Source organism: Pocillopora damicornis, chromosome 8, assembly GCF_964200805.1.
Source record: "Pocillopora damicornis chromosome 8, jaPocDami1.2, whole genome shotgun sequence".
NCBI classification, from domain to species: domain Eukaryota; kingdom Metazoa; phylum Cnidaria; class Anthozoa; order Scleractinia; family Pocilloporidae; genus Pocillopora; species Pocillopora damicornis.
In genome coordinates this window covers 19637732-19650073 of record NC_142677.1, presented here as the reverse complement: position 1 = coordinate 19650073, position 12342 = coordinate 19637732, and the positions used below count along the sequence as shown (strand labels likewise).

At 39.3% G+C, this 12342-nt stretch overlaps 1 protein-coding gene across 2 annotated transcripts in view; it reads left to right on the top strand.

The window, feature by feature from the left end:
• Nucleotides 1-12342, top strand: part of LOC113671841 (unconventional myosin-IXb) — a 39780-nt gene that overhangs the window by 25412 nt on the left and 2026 nt on the right. For both annotated transcript variants that reach the window (XM_089180985.1, XM_089180984.1), the window contains 16 exons: nucleotides 127-655; nucleotides 1854-1993; nucleotides 2202-2318; nucleotides 2432-2589; nucleotides 4451-4484; nucleotides 4630-4677; nucleotides 6232-6337; nucleotides 6844-6926; nucleotides 7302-7398; nucleotides 7759-7839; nucleotides 8632-8760; nucleotides 8964-9069; nucleotides 9400-9531; nucleotides 9895-10024; nucleotides 10569-10657; nucleotides 11247-11401. In XM_089180985.1, the coding sequence (XP_089037111.1) occupies nucleotides 127-655; nucleotides 1854-1993; nucleotides 2202-2318; nucleotides 2432-2589; nucleotides 4451-4484; nucleotides 4630-4677; nucleotides 6232-6337; nucleotides 6844-6926; nucleotides 7302-7398; nucleotides 7759-7839; nucleotides 8632-8760; nucleotides 8964-9069; nucleotides 9400-9531; nucleotides 9895-10024; nucleotides 10569-10657; nucleotides 11247-11401 (2134 nt within the window). The remainder of the gene's footprint in view (nucleotides 1-126; nucleotides 656-1853; nucleotides 1994-2201; nucleotides 2319-2431; nucleotides 2590-4450; nucleotides 4485-4629; nucleotides 4678-6231; nucleotides 6338-6843; nucleotides 6927-7301; nucleotides 7399-7758; nucleotides 7840-8631; nucleotides 8761-8963; nucleotides 9070-9399; nucleotides 9532-9894; nucleotides 10025-10568; nucleotides 10658-11246; nucleotides 11402-12342) is intronic.

The following is a 12342-nucleotide window of genomic DNA, read 5'->3' as shown; positions in this document are numbered from 1 at the left end:
AATCAAAAATCTTCCTCGGATGTTTCCAAGAAAGAGTAGGGATTCATGCAACTCCGCTCTTATTTTTTTTCGAGAATAATTTTTGTATTACTATAGTGATAATAATGTTATCCTCATTTACCTTAGGTTGTCCGCCATAGGTCCTGCTCGGCACCAAACAGCCCTGAATCCAAACGGCGGAGTCGTCCACCGCCGCTGGATCTTTCTCCACCGCCCGCCAAACGGGTGGAGCCCTTTTTGTCCAAGCTGAGTCCTATTCCGTCACCGACACTTGCCTTTAATAAAGGAAACGAAGGGAACGATGAATTCAAGTCAAACGCGAAATTGTCACGAAAACTCACCCGCAGTTTCCGAAGGCGCCTGTCCTCCAAGGGGAAGCCCGGACATCGGTATAGCACCTCCGACGTTCTGGATGATCGAGGAAGAACCACTTCTCCTCCGTTATTCCAGGATGATTCGGCAGTTGGGAAGACTACGGAGAAAGCCGATTTTGTCGCCACTCTCGGTCGTACTGAGCATGGTGGTAAGGTCAAGAAAGGGATTCTTCGCAAGATCGCGCGCAACAACTCATTCAGGAGAAAGTCAGATACTAGTTTGAACAGAAACAAATCAAAGAAATCTATGGAGATGGATGGAAGAATAGGATCACATGATGGTTAGAGCAGATATTCTTAAGTTTATCATTTCGATATTTAAGTTATTTATGATGTATGTTCGATTGGTCACTACCTGTAGAGTATAATTAACAACTATTCACGGAAATGGAGGTGGCTAGTGGTGGATATTTACCTCTAGCGTCGAGATAAATATCCACCGCTTGTCATCGACGTTGTGGTGAATAGTTGCATAAGTATATTTTTAAAAACCAGTGAGATAGCATAGCACAAGAAGATGATTTTACTCATTTAATCCTACTTTAATTACAATATTTGAGGAAGCAAATCTCGCGCAAGGTGCTCTGAGGTGAATAAAAAAGTATATTCTGAGTTTGGTTAGCCAATCAGAGCGCGACTTCAACGCTATTCACAGTAGAATGTACTATCGCAATTAAGTAAAGGTTGCTCTCTGTTCGAGGAGTGTTAAAATCGTTGAATCAAGAAAGAGGGCGTTCAAATTTTTGGGATGATTTTGTGTTCGCTTCACCCTTTCACCCTCAAGAGTTGTTGAGAAAGGGTGATGGGAAGAAAGGAAAACATCAGCCAACCAACTTTGTTTGATTTAATACTTAATTACATCCATTTTGATATCGCTGGTGATCCTTACAATCTGGTTTACTCTCATCGGTGCGAGTTGTTCACGAATCGCATCATTCTTTGGTTTAAATCGCATCTTTTCCTCAGCCAGTAAGAAAGCTTTACTAAAACACAACAACCGATAAGGTATCAGAGTAACCAATCAAATTGCTGAGAAATGAAATTGGAATTTTGTAAATTTTTTACAAACAGCTCAGTACTATATCAAAAAAATATTTGTACGGACTTAAAATCCTGAGTTTTAGTTACTGAATTTGCGATTTGAAAATTGACGTTGCAAAGTAGTAATTAAACTTGGTGATTTTAAAATCACGCGTATGATTTCAGACCAAATTGCACTCCACTCAGTTCAATTTCCATTATAAATTCTCGGGAGATAAAGTTATAAGAGGTGTATGGCAGACGGCGAGGAGAATGTGTGTTGAGTGGAGTGGAAGGGTTCTGATGCTTTGGTGTAGTCTTTGTCAGTGTTCGTAATTAGTTCACGATCGACATGGAACACTCAATATATATACAGTAGCTTAGTAACCTAGCTGGCAGTTTTTAAAAAGTCGTGTATATAAAACCTTTTTTTCTCTTTAATTTTATCATTTATTGCAGACCTGACCAAGGCCTTGAATCAAACAAAGATAGTCAGCTATGCTCACCCTCAGGGACCCGCCCAGTGGAAAAATACCGGCCAGAAGCTCATCCAGGGTACTGAAGAATTGGGTGCGCTGGAGGTTTTCCTTATGAATAAGGTACCAATCTCTCCTCAGCTAATAGACAGACTGGCAGACCGACAGACAGACAGATACAAACAACGCGAACGACAGAAAAATACGTACACACAGAGATATTTTTACAGACAAATAGACAGAAAGAGAAAGGTATACAGGCATAGTTAATCGGATTTCAGTATATTCTGCTTTTTCATGGAGATCATTTGCCTTCTTTTTATTTTTCTAGGTGTCAAGTTTGAATAAAGAAGAAAATAAGCGTGATACAATCGTTGACCGCGTGTTTAGAAAAGCTCTTCAAGAATTTCACGTGCAACTCATTTCATCGTACTCCGTTCTCATGAAGGTATATCAAGCGTGGCATAGTAATACTTAATTCATTTTTCCTTAGATACCTTTCCGCTATTCAGTCAACGAAATATTCAGTTTTACAACTGTATGTGGCTTTTTCTTTTCTAGGAAGACAAATCGTTAACTCTGAATTATGAAGACTTGATGGGTCAGTTTGAATTCACTCTGACAAAGACGATCAAAAGCGAACGCATCAGTGCCAGTTTTCCTGCAATTCTGGGTGTGAACGCTTTCGGAGGGGTGCTGTCCGAGTTCATCGCGTCAAGGTGATTGACTTTCTCGTCTGTCATTCTATAACCAGTCATAGCACTCGTTATAACTGTTAGTCACTTGTTTGAAGGCATAGAAACAAGGTGGTTATACTATAAAGTTTATAAGGCGTAGTAGCTTGTGACATCCAAACGAGGCTTAGTAACTTGTGACCTCTAAACAAGGCTGAGAGACAAATTGCACCTAAAGAAAGCTTAGAAGGAAAGGAAATACAAACGAAGCTGATTAAAAAGGGTATGGGAACGACGTTCGGAAACGGATGGCTTGTAAGCATGAACAACTAAAACAATGACATATTGAAAAATGGAGGAAAAAAAATAGAATGACTTGCTAACTAGTCTTTTGATTTAAAAAATTTAGTATTGAATTGAGATATATATGTTATTTGCCGGCTGGGAGGTCCGTATGGTGAAAAACTGTGACCGAGGTCTTGAAAATACTGCCCGAGGCCGTAGGCCGAGGGCAGCATTTTCAAGACCGAGGTCACAGTTTTTCACCATACGGACCGACCCTTAGCCGGTAAATAACATATTTATTGTTTTTAAACTTGACGAAATTCTTTCCGAAAAAACCCGAATGATTTAGGGCTGTAAATACGGCAAGATCTTCCATAAACTGAACAATTTTTTGAGTGAGTAAATGGTAGTTAAAATAGAGGTGATGCAAATTTAAGAGAGATGCCTCAGCGAAACATTTTCATTTCCGTAACGATAAAGGTGATTTAAAAGGCTTCCAAACAAACTTTGAAAAATTATTTTTACAAGTATCTGTCACAATCTGACACCTGTCAATTAGAGAGCGCGTAAGAAAAAAAAATCGTAGGAACATTTGAAAACCAACAGAACTAGTTTGGCAAGGGCTGTCACGACAATGTTTTCTTCAAAATCAGTCAATAATCTAACGGAAAGTGTTATTCACTCTCATCGACCATTCATTCATGTACGAATATTTACCTCTGTTCATTAAGTAAACGGCGAGGAAAGTAATTGTGAGTAAATTCAATTTTTTTACTTTGAAGTTGTGAGAGTTTGCTCGTTTGTTTGCTGCAATGATGTGTGTGACTCTGATCTTTCCTTCACAAAAACTAAATTCGAACGGCACACTCAAACGAGACACAAGGGAATTTAATGCGGCCTTTTCTCAAAAAACATCCTTCAATTTCTGTTGTGCAATTTACGGTACAAATGTCCAAATTGAACGGAATTGGAAAGACTCACCGGGAGCGTATATTTGTTGTAGAACTTAAATTAAAACTTCGCTCGCTATTTCACTTTGAACAAATTGCTCGAGAAAATTCAGATATTAAATGAATGAAAGTTCCATCGTTCAGTTTAACTGTAACCAAATACCTCACGTTTCAACTTTCTGGGTACTTTTTGTGAACGATTAAAATTAATTGCAGACGGTTTTTAGGCCGCTTGTCAACCAACGTATTGACACTATTGTTTATACAAATTCATTCTGAAACCAATATTTTTCTGTCAACCAAAGTGATTTGAGAGAGAGAAAAGAGAGGATTCATAAGTTATTTATCGGCTTGAGGTAGTGACCGACTTGTTTGCTTTAAAATACTGCCCAGCCGGAAAACGAGGTATATTTATGAAAAATGACAATGAAAGTTGGGATGTACTCGGCGACTCACGAAAGCATTACCGTGGCCCGTGGGCAGAGATAGGAAAATACTGAACGGGTAAAGAACCAATCAGATTGCAGGATTCGTTACCGTGCCCTCTAAAAAAACAATAAATGATGTTACTGCCTTCTTATACTGTGGCCCATGTCGATTCCATAAGGTTTATGCTCTTTTCCAACTTCGTTAAGCAGGTTCACTCAATTGGTTTTTTTTTTCCCGAACAGAACACGACCGGAAAAACAGACCAAGGAAACCAGGGTAAAAAAAACTAATAGAAGGAAGTAGATAGTGGACAGTTCACAGATTATCACGCCGCTAAGGCGGTGGCGAGGGTTGTGCGAGGTTACCCAGTTCGGATTAACGTGGCGTTGATTTTGATTTTTCTCATTTTTCTTTTCCGTAGCATCAAAGGAAAGTTCATTTGAAGAAGCGAAAACCATCTGAGCTCACGGTGAGGATTGTAAATGAGACACGTATCAATGTCTTTTGTTTTTCTCTTTCTTCTGTCGTTAAAATGTAATTAATTGAAAGGAAACCCTGGAATAATTATTAGCCCGAGTAACCAAGAATCTTGATAGTAAGGACCCAAAATTGTGCCAGGTTTGATTAGTTAGAAATTGTTCTTTTGATGGCGTTATCTTTTCGTTGAAGTATTGCTTGGGGAAAAAGAACAGAAATAAGGATATATCAAGGATGGAGGTTTTTTTAGCCTACGTGCAGTGCTGAAGATTCGTCATGACTTGGGAAATTTTACAGTAAATGAACAGTATTCCCAGCCAATTTTATTTGTTGTATTTTATAATTACTATTTAATACTAATCCTTAATACTCTTTGTTCATCCTTTGCAAACTATGAGGTGAAAGACTCAACTTCTTTCGTGCGTTGTTCCCTCAATTCCCCATTGCGCAATAAAATTCAAATTGCCCTATCATTAAGTTATGTACATATATTAAATCAGCCAATAAGAATTTTTCGGTAAGGCTTTCATCAGCAGCGCTCGAAAAGAGGTGAAGTAAGTCCTGTGCGATATCTTCGTTTCACCGTGCTATGTAGCGCAAATTTTATGGCGTTTGCCTCACCGAGCGACCAGCCCACTACCAGGCTGAGAAGGTGGTCTAGTATAGGATTACGGAGTCGTACATCAAGCGTAGAAGCATTTTCGGTATGTTTGTCGCTAATTAATTGCGCTAATGAAATGTCATGAAAATTAGCGCCGATCGGTGATCTTTAGACTGTTGTTACATTTTCAATTTGTGCGGGCAATCAAATTAATCAGTTTTTTTGTTTTGTTTTTTTCAATATTTTTTAAACAATCTTGTTTCGCTTTGAAGTTTAGTTTGATTATGGCATATAATGACGTTCTTGACACCCTGTTTTGTTGAAAAAGCTCGTTCTGATTTGCTTTTTTCATTTATCTTGATTTCATTTACTGTTCAGCGTTTATTGTATCGTTCCGTCTGCTCTTACAACGTTTGAAGACTCCGAGTTAAATTAATTTTTTCCAATGAATTAGCTTTGTTTTAATACAACTACAGTATGATTATCGTCGATGTAGTCTTTTCAACAATATAGTTTCGAATCCATTGCTACCTCGTAACTAATCTCGCCCCAAATTTCTCATTGAACGGCTCTTTAATGAATATGGACGATTAATTTCTTAAATTTTTTTCGCCTTTAGTACGCCACATGTTTCAATTAAAACCTGCACGTTAGAGTCGAATCGGTTGCGATTGTCTGAAATTTTGGACTGAGCTGAACTGTATAGTCGTCCCCATGTTCGTTCCGAGTCTAGTCACGTATTAACAATAGATTCTTTTCCGTTGAATATCTTCCCTAGCGACATTCGAACGAGAAATTGTCGCTCCGAGTGCTGTCTCCTTGACATTAAAAACTAGACACTTCACCTCACGATTTTGGAGGAAGATAGTAAGCTCGGTAACTATTGCTTTCATTCTAGTTTTGTTCCACATGTTTTGATAAATAATGTCTCTTTTTTTATTGCAGGAGTTCAATGGTCATAGATTCTCTACCACTCAATTCAGTATACCAACATTTTGTGAGCAGTGCGGAGGGTTTATATGGGGATTGGACAAAGGATTCGTCTGCCAAGGTACCACACCTACTTTGTTAATTTTGATGATTGTTTCAGATTTGTCATTAAAAGCACTGCCCAATATTTTGTCTTTGTAGTTATGTTACTTTAAATTGATGATCGACAAGTCAGCTTTTTTTTCACATTTTTGATACGCAAAAGAATACGAAAATGACTTGCTAAGGGCCCATGCATTTAGTATTTTGTTGATTGAGAGCACTGCAAGATAGTCTATAAAGGAGGGAATCCAGTGGGCTTTTTACAAAAAATGTAACAAAGTAAGTAAATGCGAGACTATTGGGCGACGAGTTAGTGACGGATCTATGGATCTATGTAAATGTTTTTGTTCCTTTCCGTCTGGTTATCATCTGTTGTACAAGCAGGAAACTATCCAAATGATGTAGGTCGCGTAGACTCTGGGTACCCATTCTTTGTAATGTGTCGCAAAAAGCGACATGGTAGAAATATCGGATTTCATTTGAAAGTGTCGATCTTCGTAACTTCTTTTGGATCATCTCTCGTAGAGTGCAGATTCACTTGTCACAAAAAGTGTCACTTCAAGTCTCAGAACATTTGTAGGAAGGGAACGAACAGATCTAAAGGAAAGGTAAGGTACCCTTATACCAAGGTGACCTCTTTGGGCCGGTTGTTTGAACTAGTTTAGCAGTTGTTTAACAAAACCGCGTTCTAAGCCATCTTCGATTCAGCCGAACTTTCTATCTGAACATTTATTTTTGTGCACAGTGTCAATAAGGCCGAAGGTTATTTATGGAAGGACATCTATTTAATTAAATTAACCTTCTCACAGAGAACCGCTGAGGCCCATTCTTTCGTAAAACAGCGATTTGGGATAGACCTCGTGTAAAACCGGCCCTATCACTTTGTGAAGGTGTTTTGGAATTTAGAATTGCAGATGGTAACTCAAGTTTAGCTCTGTTATTTTCTTGTGCTTTATTGAATGGGAGTTTATTGTCTCTTTCAGACGGAACTGTTCGGCGGTGATCTATCAGACCTTGTATCAAATGAAAACTCTGTACCACCATTAGTAGACAAGCTCATTCAAGATATTGAGGCCAGAGGTGAGTAACTTGGTTATTGTCGTTACCTACTAACAATTCTTTGAAGTAGATTAAAAAAAGAAAATAAATAAATAAAGCATTAATAACTGTAGCTGCGGTACGAGTGCTGACGAAGGAAAAGTTGGTTCCAGTCCAAGGATGAATGGTTGACGGACGTATCATCGAATCGTTCATTTGGTACTTAAATTACTTCTTGAAATCAGAGAAAGTGGCGGTGAGGACAGAGGAAGAGCTTTGTTTGACTGCAATGAAGGCTAATGCATTTTTCCTTTATATGCTCATTTATTTATTTATATTTATATTATATTCTCCTGTTTATATTCTTGTACATTTATTTATTCTTTTTCCCTGAATACAAAGGTTTATACAGTGAGGGCCTCTATAGAAAGTCACCGAGCAATGTTGCAGTAAAAAAGCTTAAGAACGACATTTGTACCTTGGGTGAGTGGTGATTTTACTGATTGCTACATATTCTAGATATATGTTTTAGATATTTCAATTCCAATGTGGCCAGCTTTGCCAGGTAACTATGCTGCGCTATAGTGACGTCATGAACGATAATCTACGTCACGTTTCTTAGAAACCGTAACGCAAACAGGGTCTCAACCACTTCGCGGAAGATGAAAGAGTGACAGTTTTAATCCCCTCGTCTCTTTATGAGACAGTTTGGTTGGTCTTATGGTTAGAGCATTGGACTCCGGAACGTTAGGTCAGGGTTAGTGCCTAGGCCGTGTTGTTTTCGTGTTGTGTCTTTCCAACCTGGAGTAAACAACACGAACCACTTTTCAGTCTCTTCTATGGACATTTATTGTTTTTATAATAAAAAGAAAATTGCGCGTTAACTGAAAGATATGAATTTTCTGTTCTCGCGGCACGAATAATGTCCCACTCTTGAGTTATTTATTGTCCTTGCTACTCGAACATAAATTTCATATCTTGTCGCTACCGTGTAATATCCTCTATATCATTTGGTTTCATCCACTGAGTTATTAATGTAACTTAGCCACCGTAGAGAGCTCTTAAAGCTGACATTTCGAGCGTCAGCCCTTCGTGAGAGCAAATGGTGGACTGAGATTGTCATCCTTTCCGTCTACGGGGAGAAGCAATACTCCCAATTGTAACCCTAGCCTGAGGAAACGTTGTTTAATTTGGGCAGTAATCCACCACGCTTGAAAGACTTTCCTACTTACCTGTATTGGTATACGGCTTATTAAAGACGGCTTTTGTTTGCAGGAATTGAAAATGTATCATTAGATGAGTACACTGTACATGTCGTAGCTGGCGTTTTGAAGCTGTTCTTCAGGCAGCTGGCTGTTCCCGTCATTGCTGCGGATTTTTACACGGATTTCATACGCACTTCAGGTCAGTTCACGCATATCATCTGTTGTTATGCCCTCTATACGGTTGTCTCGTGTTGTGTTGCTTCCGTGGTCAGATTCTAATCGACGATCAATTTGATTTGGCTAGTTTTGTTGCTGCAGCTGTGATTTAAACCACCGCCTGCTGCGGTCAAAGATAGGTGCACAAACAAATTTGTCTCACTTCCTTGCATTATTTTGTCGCAGAACTAACCGATGAAAAGTTACGTCTGCAAGCTCTTTACAATCTGGTACAAAAGTTACCTCGGGCCTGTCGAAACACTCTGGAGAGACTTGTTTTTCATCTTGCCAGGTAAGATCGTTAAAGTATTTGTAAATACTACTTTAAATTAGAGTACTGATTTAGCTTTCCGCCAATTTGATAGAAAAACAGCGTCTGAGGCGTTGCGGTTAACTGAAGTTTCTTGAGTTTATATGTCAGTGGCAGATCTAGGGGAGGGGCTTGGGGGGCCCGCCCGCCTCGTCTCTCCTCCCCTTAGCTTAAGGTCTGGATCCGCCACTGAGTATGTTTTTGAAGTTTAGGCCAAACTTAACACCAACGTGAAATAATCGCACGATTTCACCCAACTTATGGTGAGTAAAATAAATTTACCAAATAAATTTTCTTCTTTTTATCTTGTAGAATAACACAACAACAGGAGGTGAACCTTATGAATGCAAATGCCTTGGCAATAATTTGGGCACAGTGTACTATGGCCACACCCCCCGGAATGAGCGCGTTGGAAATCATGCAAGACGTTAGTAAACAGACCAAGTAAGTGTCCACGTTCTGGTGAGATTCACATACTCAGATAAAATTACAATCCAGAGGCGGATCCAGACCTTGAGCTAGAAGGAGGGGGGGGCGGTTTCTTGTCGCTTGCCCTGCCGGCTTCTCTTCCTACTGCGATTATTTTTTTTTTCTCTTTTACCCAAAATGAGGAGGGGGGGGGGGGCGGCGGGCCCCCGGAACCTTCCCTAGGTCCGCCACTGCAATCAAACAAGTCGCAGAAAGTGAAGCCGAAAAAAGAACTCAGCCTTCGAAGAGGTTTTGAAACCTTCCCATTCGCAGCGGTTTCTCGTTTTGAGTATGTTTTGCGATCTCTTTAATTATAAAAGTTGATTTCCAATTTGTTAGATGTCTTGAAACCCTGATTCTTGGTCAGTTATCCAAGATCCGAGCGACAATCAACAACATCCGGGAAATTGATAACGCGTCAGAATCTGCTCACAAACGTTTGTCCATGTTGAACGTTAATGAAGGAGAGGTAACTCAACAATCGTTTGGATTTCATGTGTCGTTACTTTGTAGTTAGAAAACCACGTCGAGGGTCGCGACGATGATGTTGCTATAGCCGTTGTGTGACCATGCCTGTCACGTTGTCGTTATTATACTGTGACGATGCCGTTCATGTTGTGACGACTATTTTGTGGCTTTGCCTGTTGGGTTACTGTGACTGTTGTTTGAACGTACCCGTAATGTTACAGTAACGCTGTGTTGCCTTGGATTTTATGATATTGTGACTGCAACCCGTAATGTTATGCTGACTATTGCGCGAGTGTACCTGTTCCGTGAGTGTGAATGTTGTGTGACATGTCTCTAGTGTGTTGTTTTGACTGCTGCGTGACTGTGCTTGTTATGTTGCTCAGCTTTTTATGCGAATTTCCCTCTTGTATACTGTACTTGTTGCGAGATCAGCGTAGGACGTCAGCATGTCAAACACGTCAGCGTGTCAAACAGTTGGTTTCGATTCTTTCAAAGAAGATCATTGATTGACTTTTACGCTCACTGATACGCTTCTCTGATCACAGGATGAGGGTTTGGTAGAGAACGATCTAGAAGGCGAAGAAGAGGAAAAGCGTCTTCTCACGCAGCAGTTGGATGAACTTCGAGAACAGAGGTGAGATCATTATCATTATCATTATCATTATCATTATCATTATCATTATCATTATCATTATCATTATCTCTTTAATGTACTCAGAAACGTGTGAGACGTAATAACGTGACTTAACGCGCTGGACTCGGGATTCAGAGCGCCAGGTTCAAGCCCCAGCGGCGTCACTGTTTTGTGTTCTTGATTAAGACAGACCACTCACAATACCGCTCCTTACAAAAAAAAAAATCAAGGGAGCTTATCAAACATTCTGCTACTTGTAAATCACTCGCTACGTGATAGGCAATCGGCACGCCCTTTTACTTTCATCGGTGATCAAAATGTAAGTTGTCTCTAGTATCCATACTTCGCACTAGAAACAACTGAATAATGAGAGTAATAAAAACTCAGTGGGGTGCTGTTTGGCGCTACTTCGAACGGGGAGGTCACATATAATTTTAGGACGTAAACGGTTTACTGGAGGAGGGAAGTGGTTGGGGTAGGTTCGATACACTGATTATCAAGTTTTGGCAAATTTTGGTAGTGGTGGACTTCTGAGTTGTAGAAAAAAATTTTATTTTCAGTATTGCATATGATTTTGTTTTTCTTTTAGAGCTGTTTTGACAGCCAAACTGATAAGCTTAGAGCCCCGTAGGGGGGGAGACAGTGGAGAAGACATGACTAGTGATGATTGTCAAACAGATGACGACTTAGAGGTAACTGAGGAGGAGAGAGTGGAAGAGTACGCAGTTTCCTTTGACCTCCCTGGTGAGTAGGACATGAGCCTTAAACACTTTAGTTTGCTGGCTTTCACTCCCGTAAAGTCCCTTAATCCTTTCACCCCCAAGATCTCATTACTAATTCTCCTTGCTGTCTGTAATACAATTCTTATGATGTTGGTTCGGAGAATTTGGCATTGGATCTAACCCTCTAACTCGGTGATATTTTTCTTTATTCTCATCACTTTTCTGCTTGATATTGAATTGACACCATAAGGAGAAATTCTAGCTTGGTCACTTATGAGAGTTAAAAGTTTGAATTTTTTTTCGTCTAGAAAAGATTAACTTGTATGTTTTTGTCGTCATTAATGTTCTTAATCCGTTGATGAGAAAAGGTAAACGTCTTAATAAGAGGGTCTCCTCTTGATAAAACACCAAATTCTCGGGAAAAAAAATCAAAGAGAATCGTAGAATAACAAGAAAGGAGAACTGATAACCAGATATTGGGAGTGAAAATGCTTATTCAGTTAGAATTAGAGCCACGAAAAGGTTTTCCCCGTGCGAAATTGTGACAAAAAGAGAGAATTCGAAAATAATGACGGTTTTTATCGTTTCAAAGGTCCTAGAGCAACATAACGAAGCCTGAAAGCGAAACAGAATCGAAAGTCTGATGAAGTGATTTAACCCAGATTAAATTTGTAATTCTTCTTACTGTCAACCATACAATTCTTACAGTGTTAGTTCAGAGAATTTAGTATTGGATCAACTAATTATCCCCAAATTGGTATTTGTCTTTATTCTCGTCACCAATCTGGTTGATGTTGTATTGATATTGTAGCGGAAAATTCTGTCTTGGTCACTCATGGAAATTCAAGGATTAATGTATGCATCGTTCATTTATTGTCGAATGGTGGACTTGAACATTTGAAATGTGTTGGAATTAATGATTCGAAATTTGAAATGTGTTTTTGAAAATCTTTCATGGACACT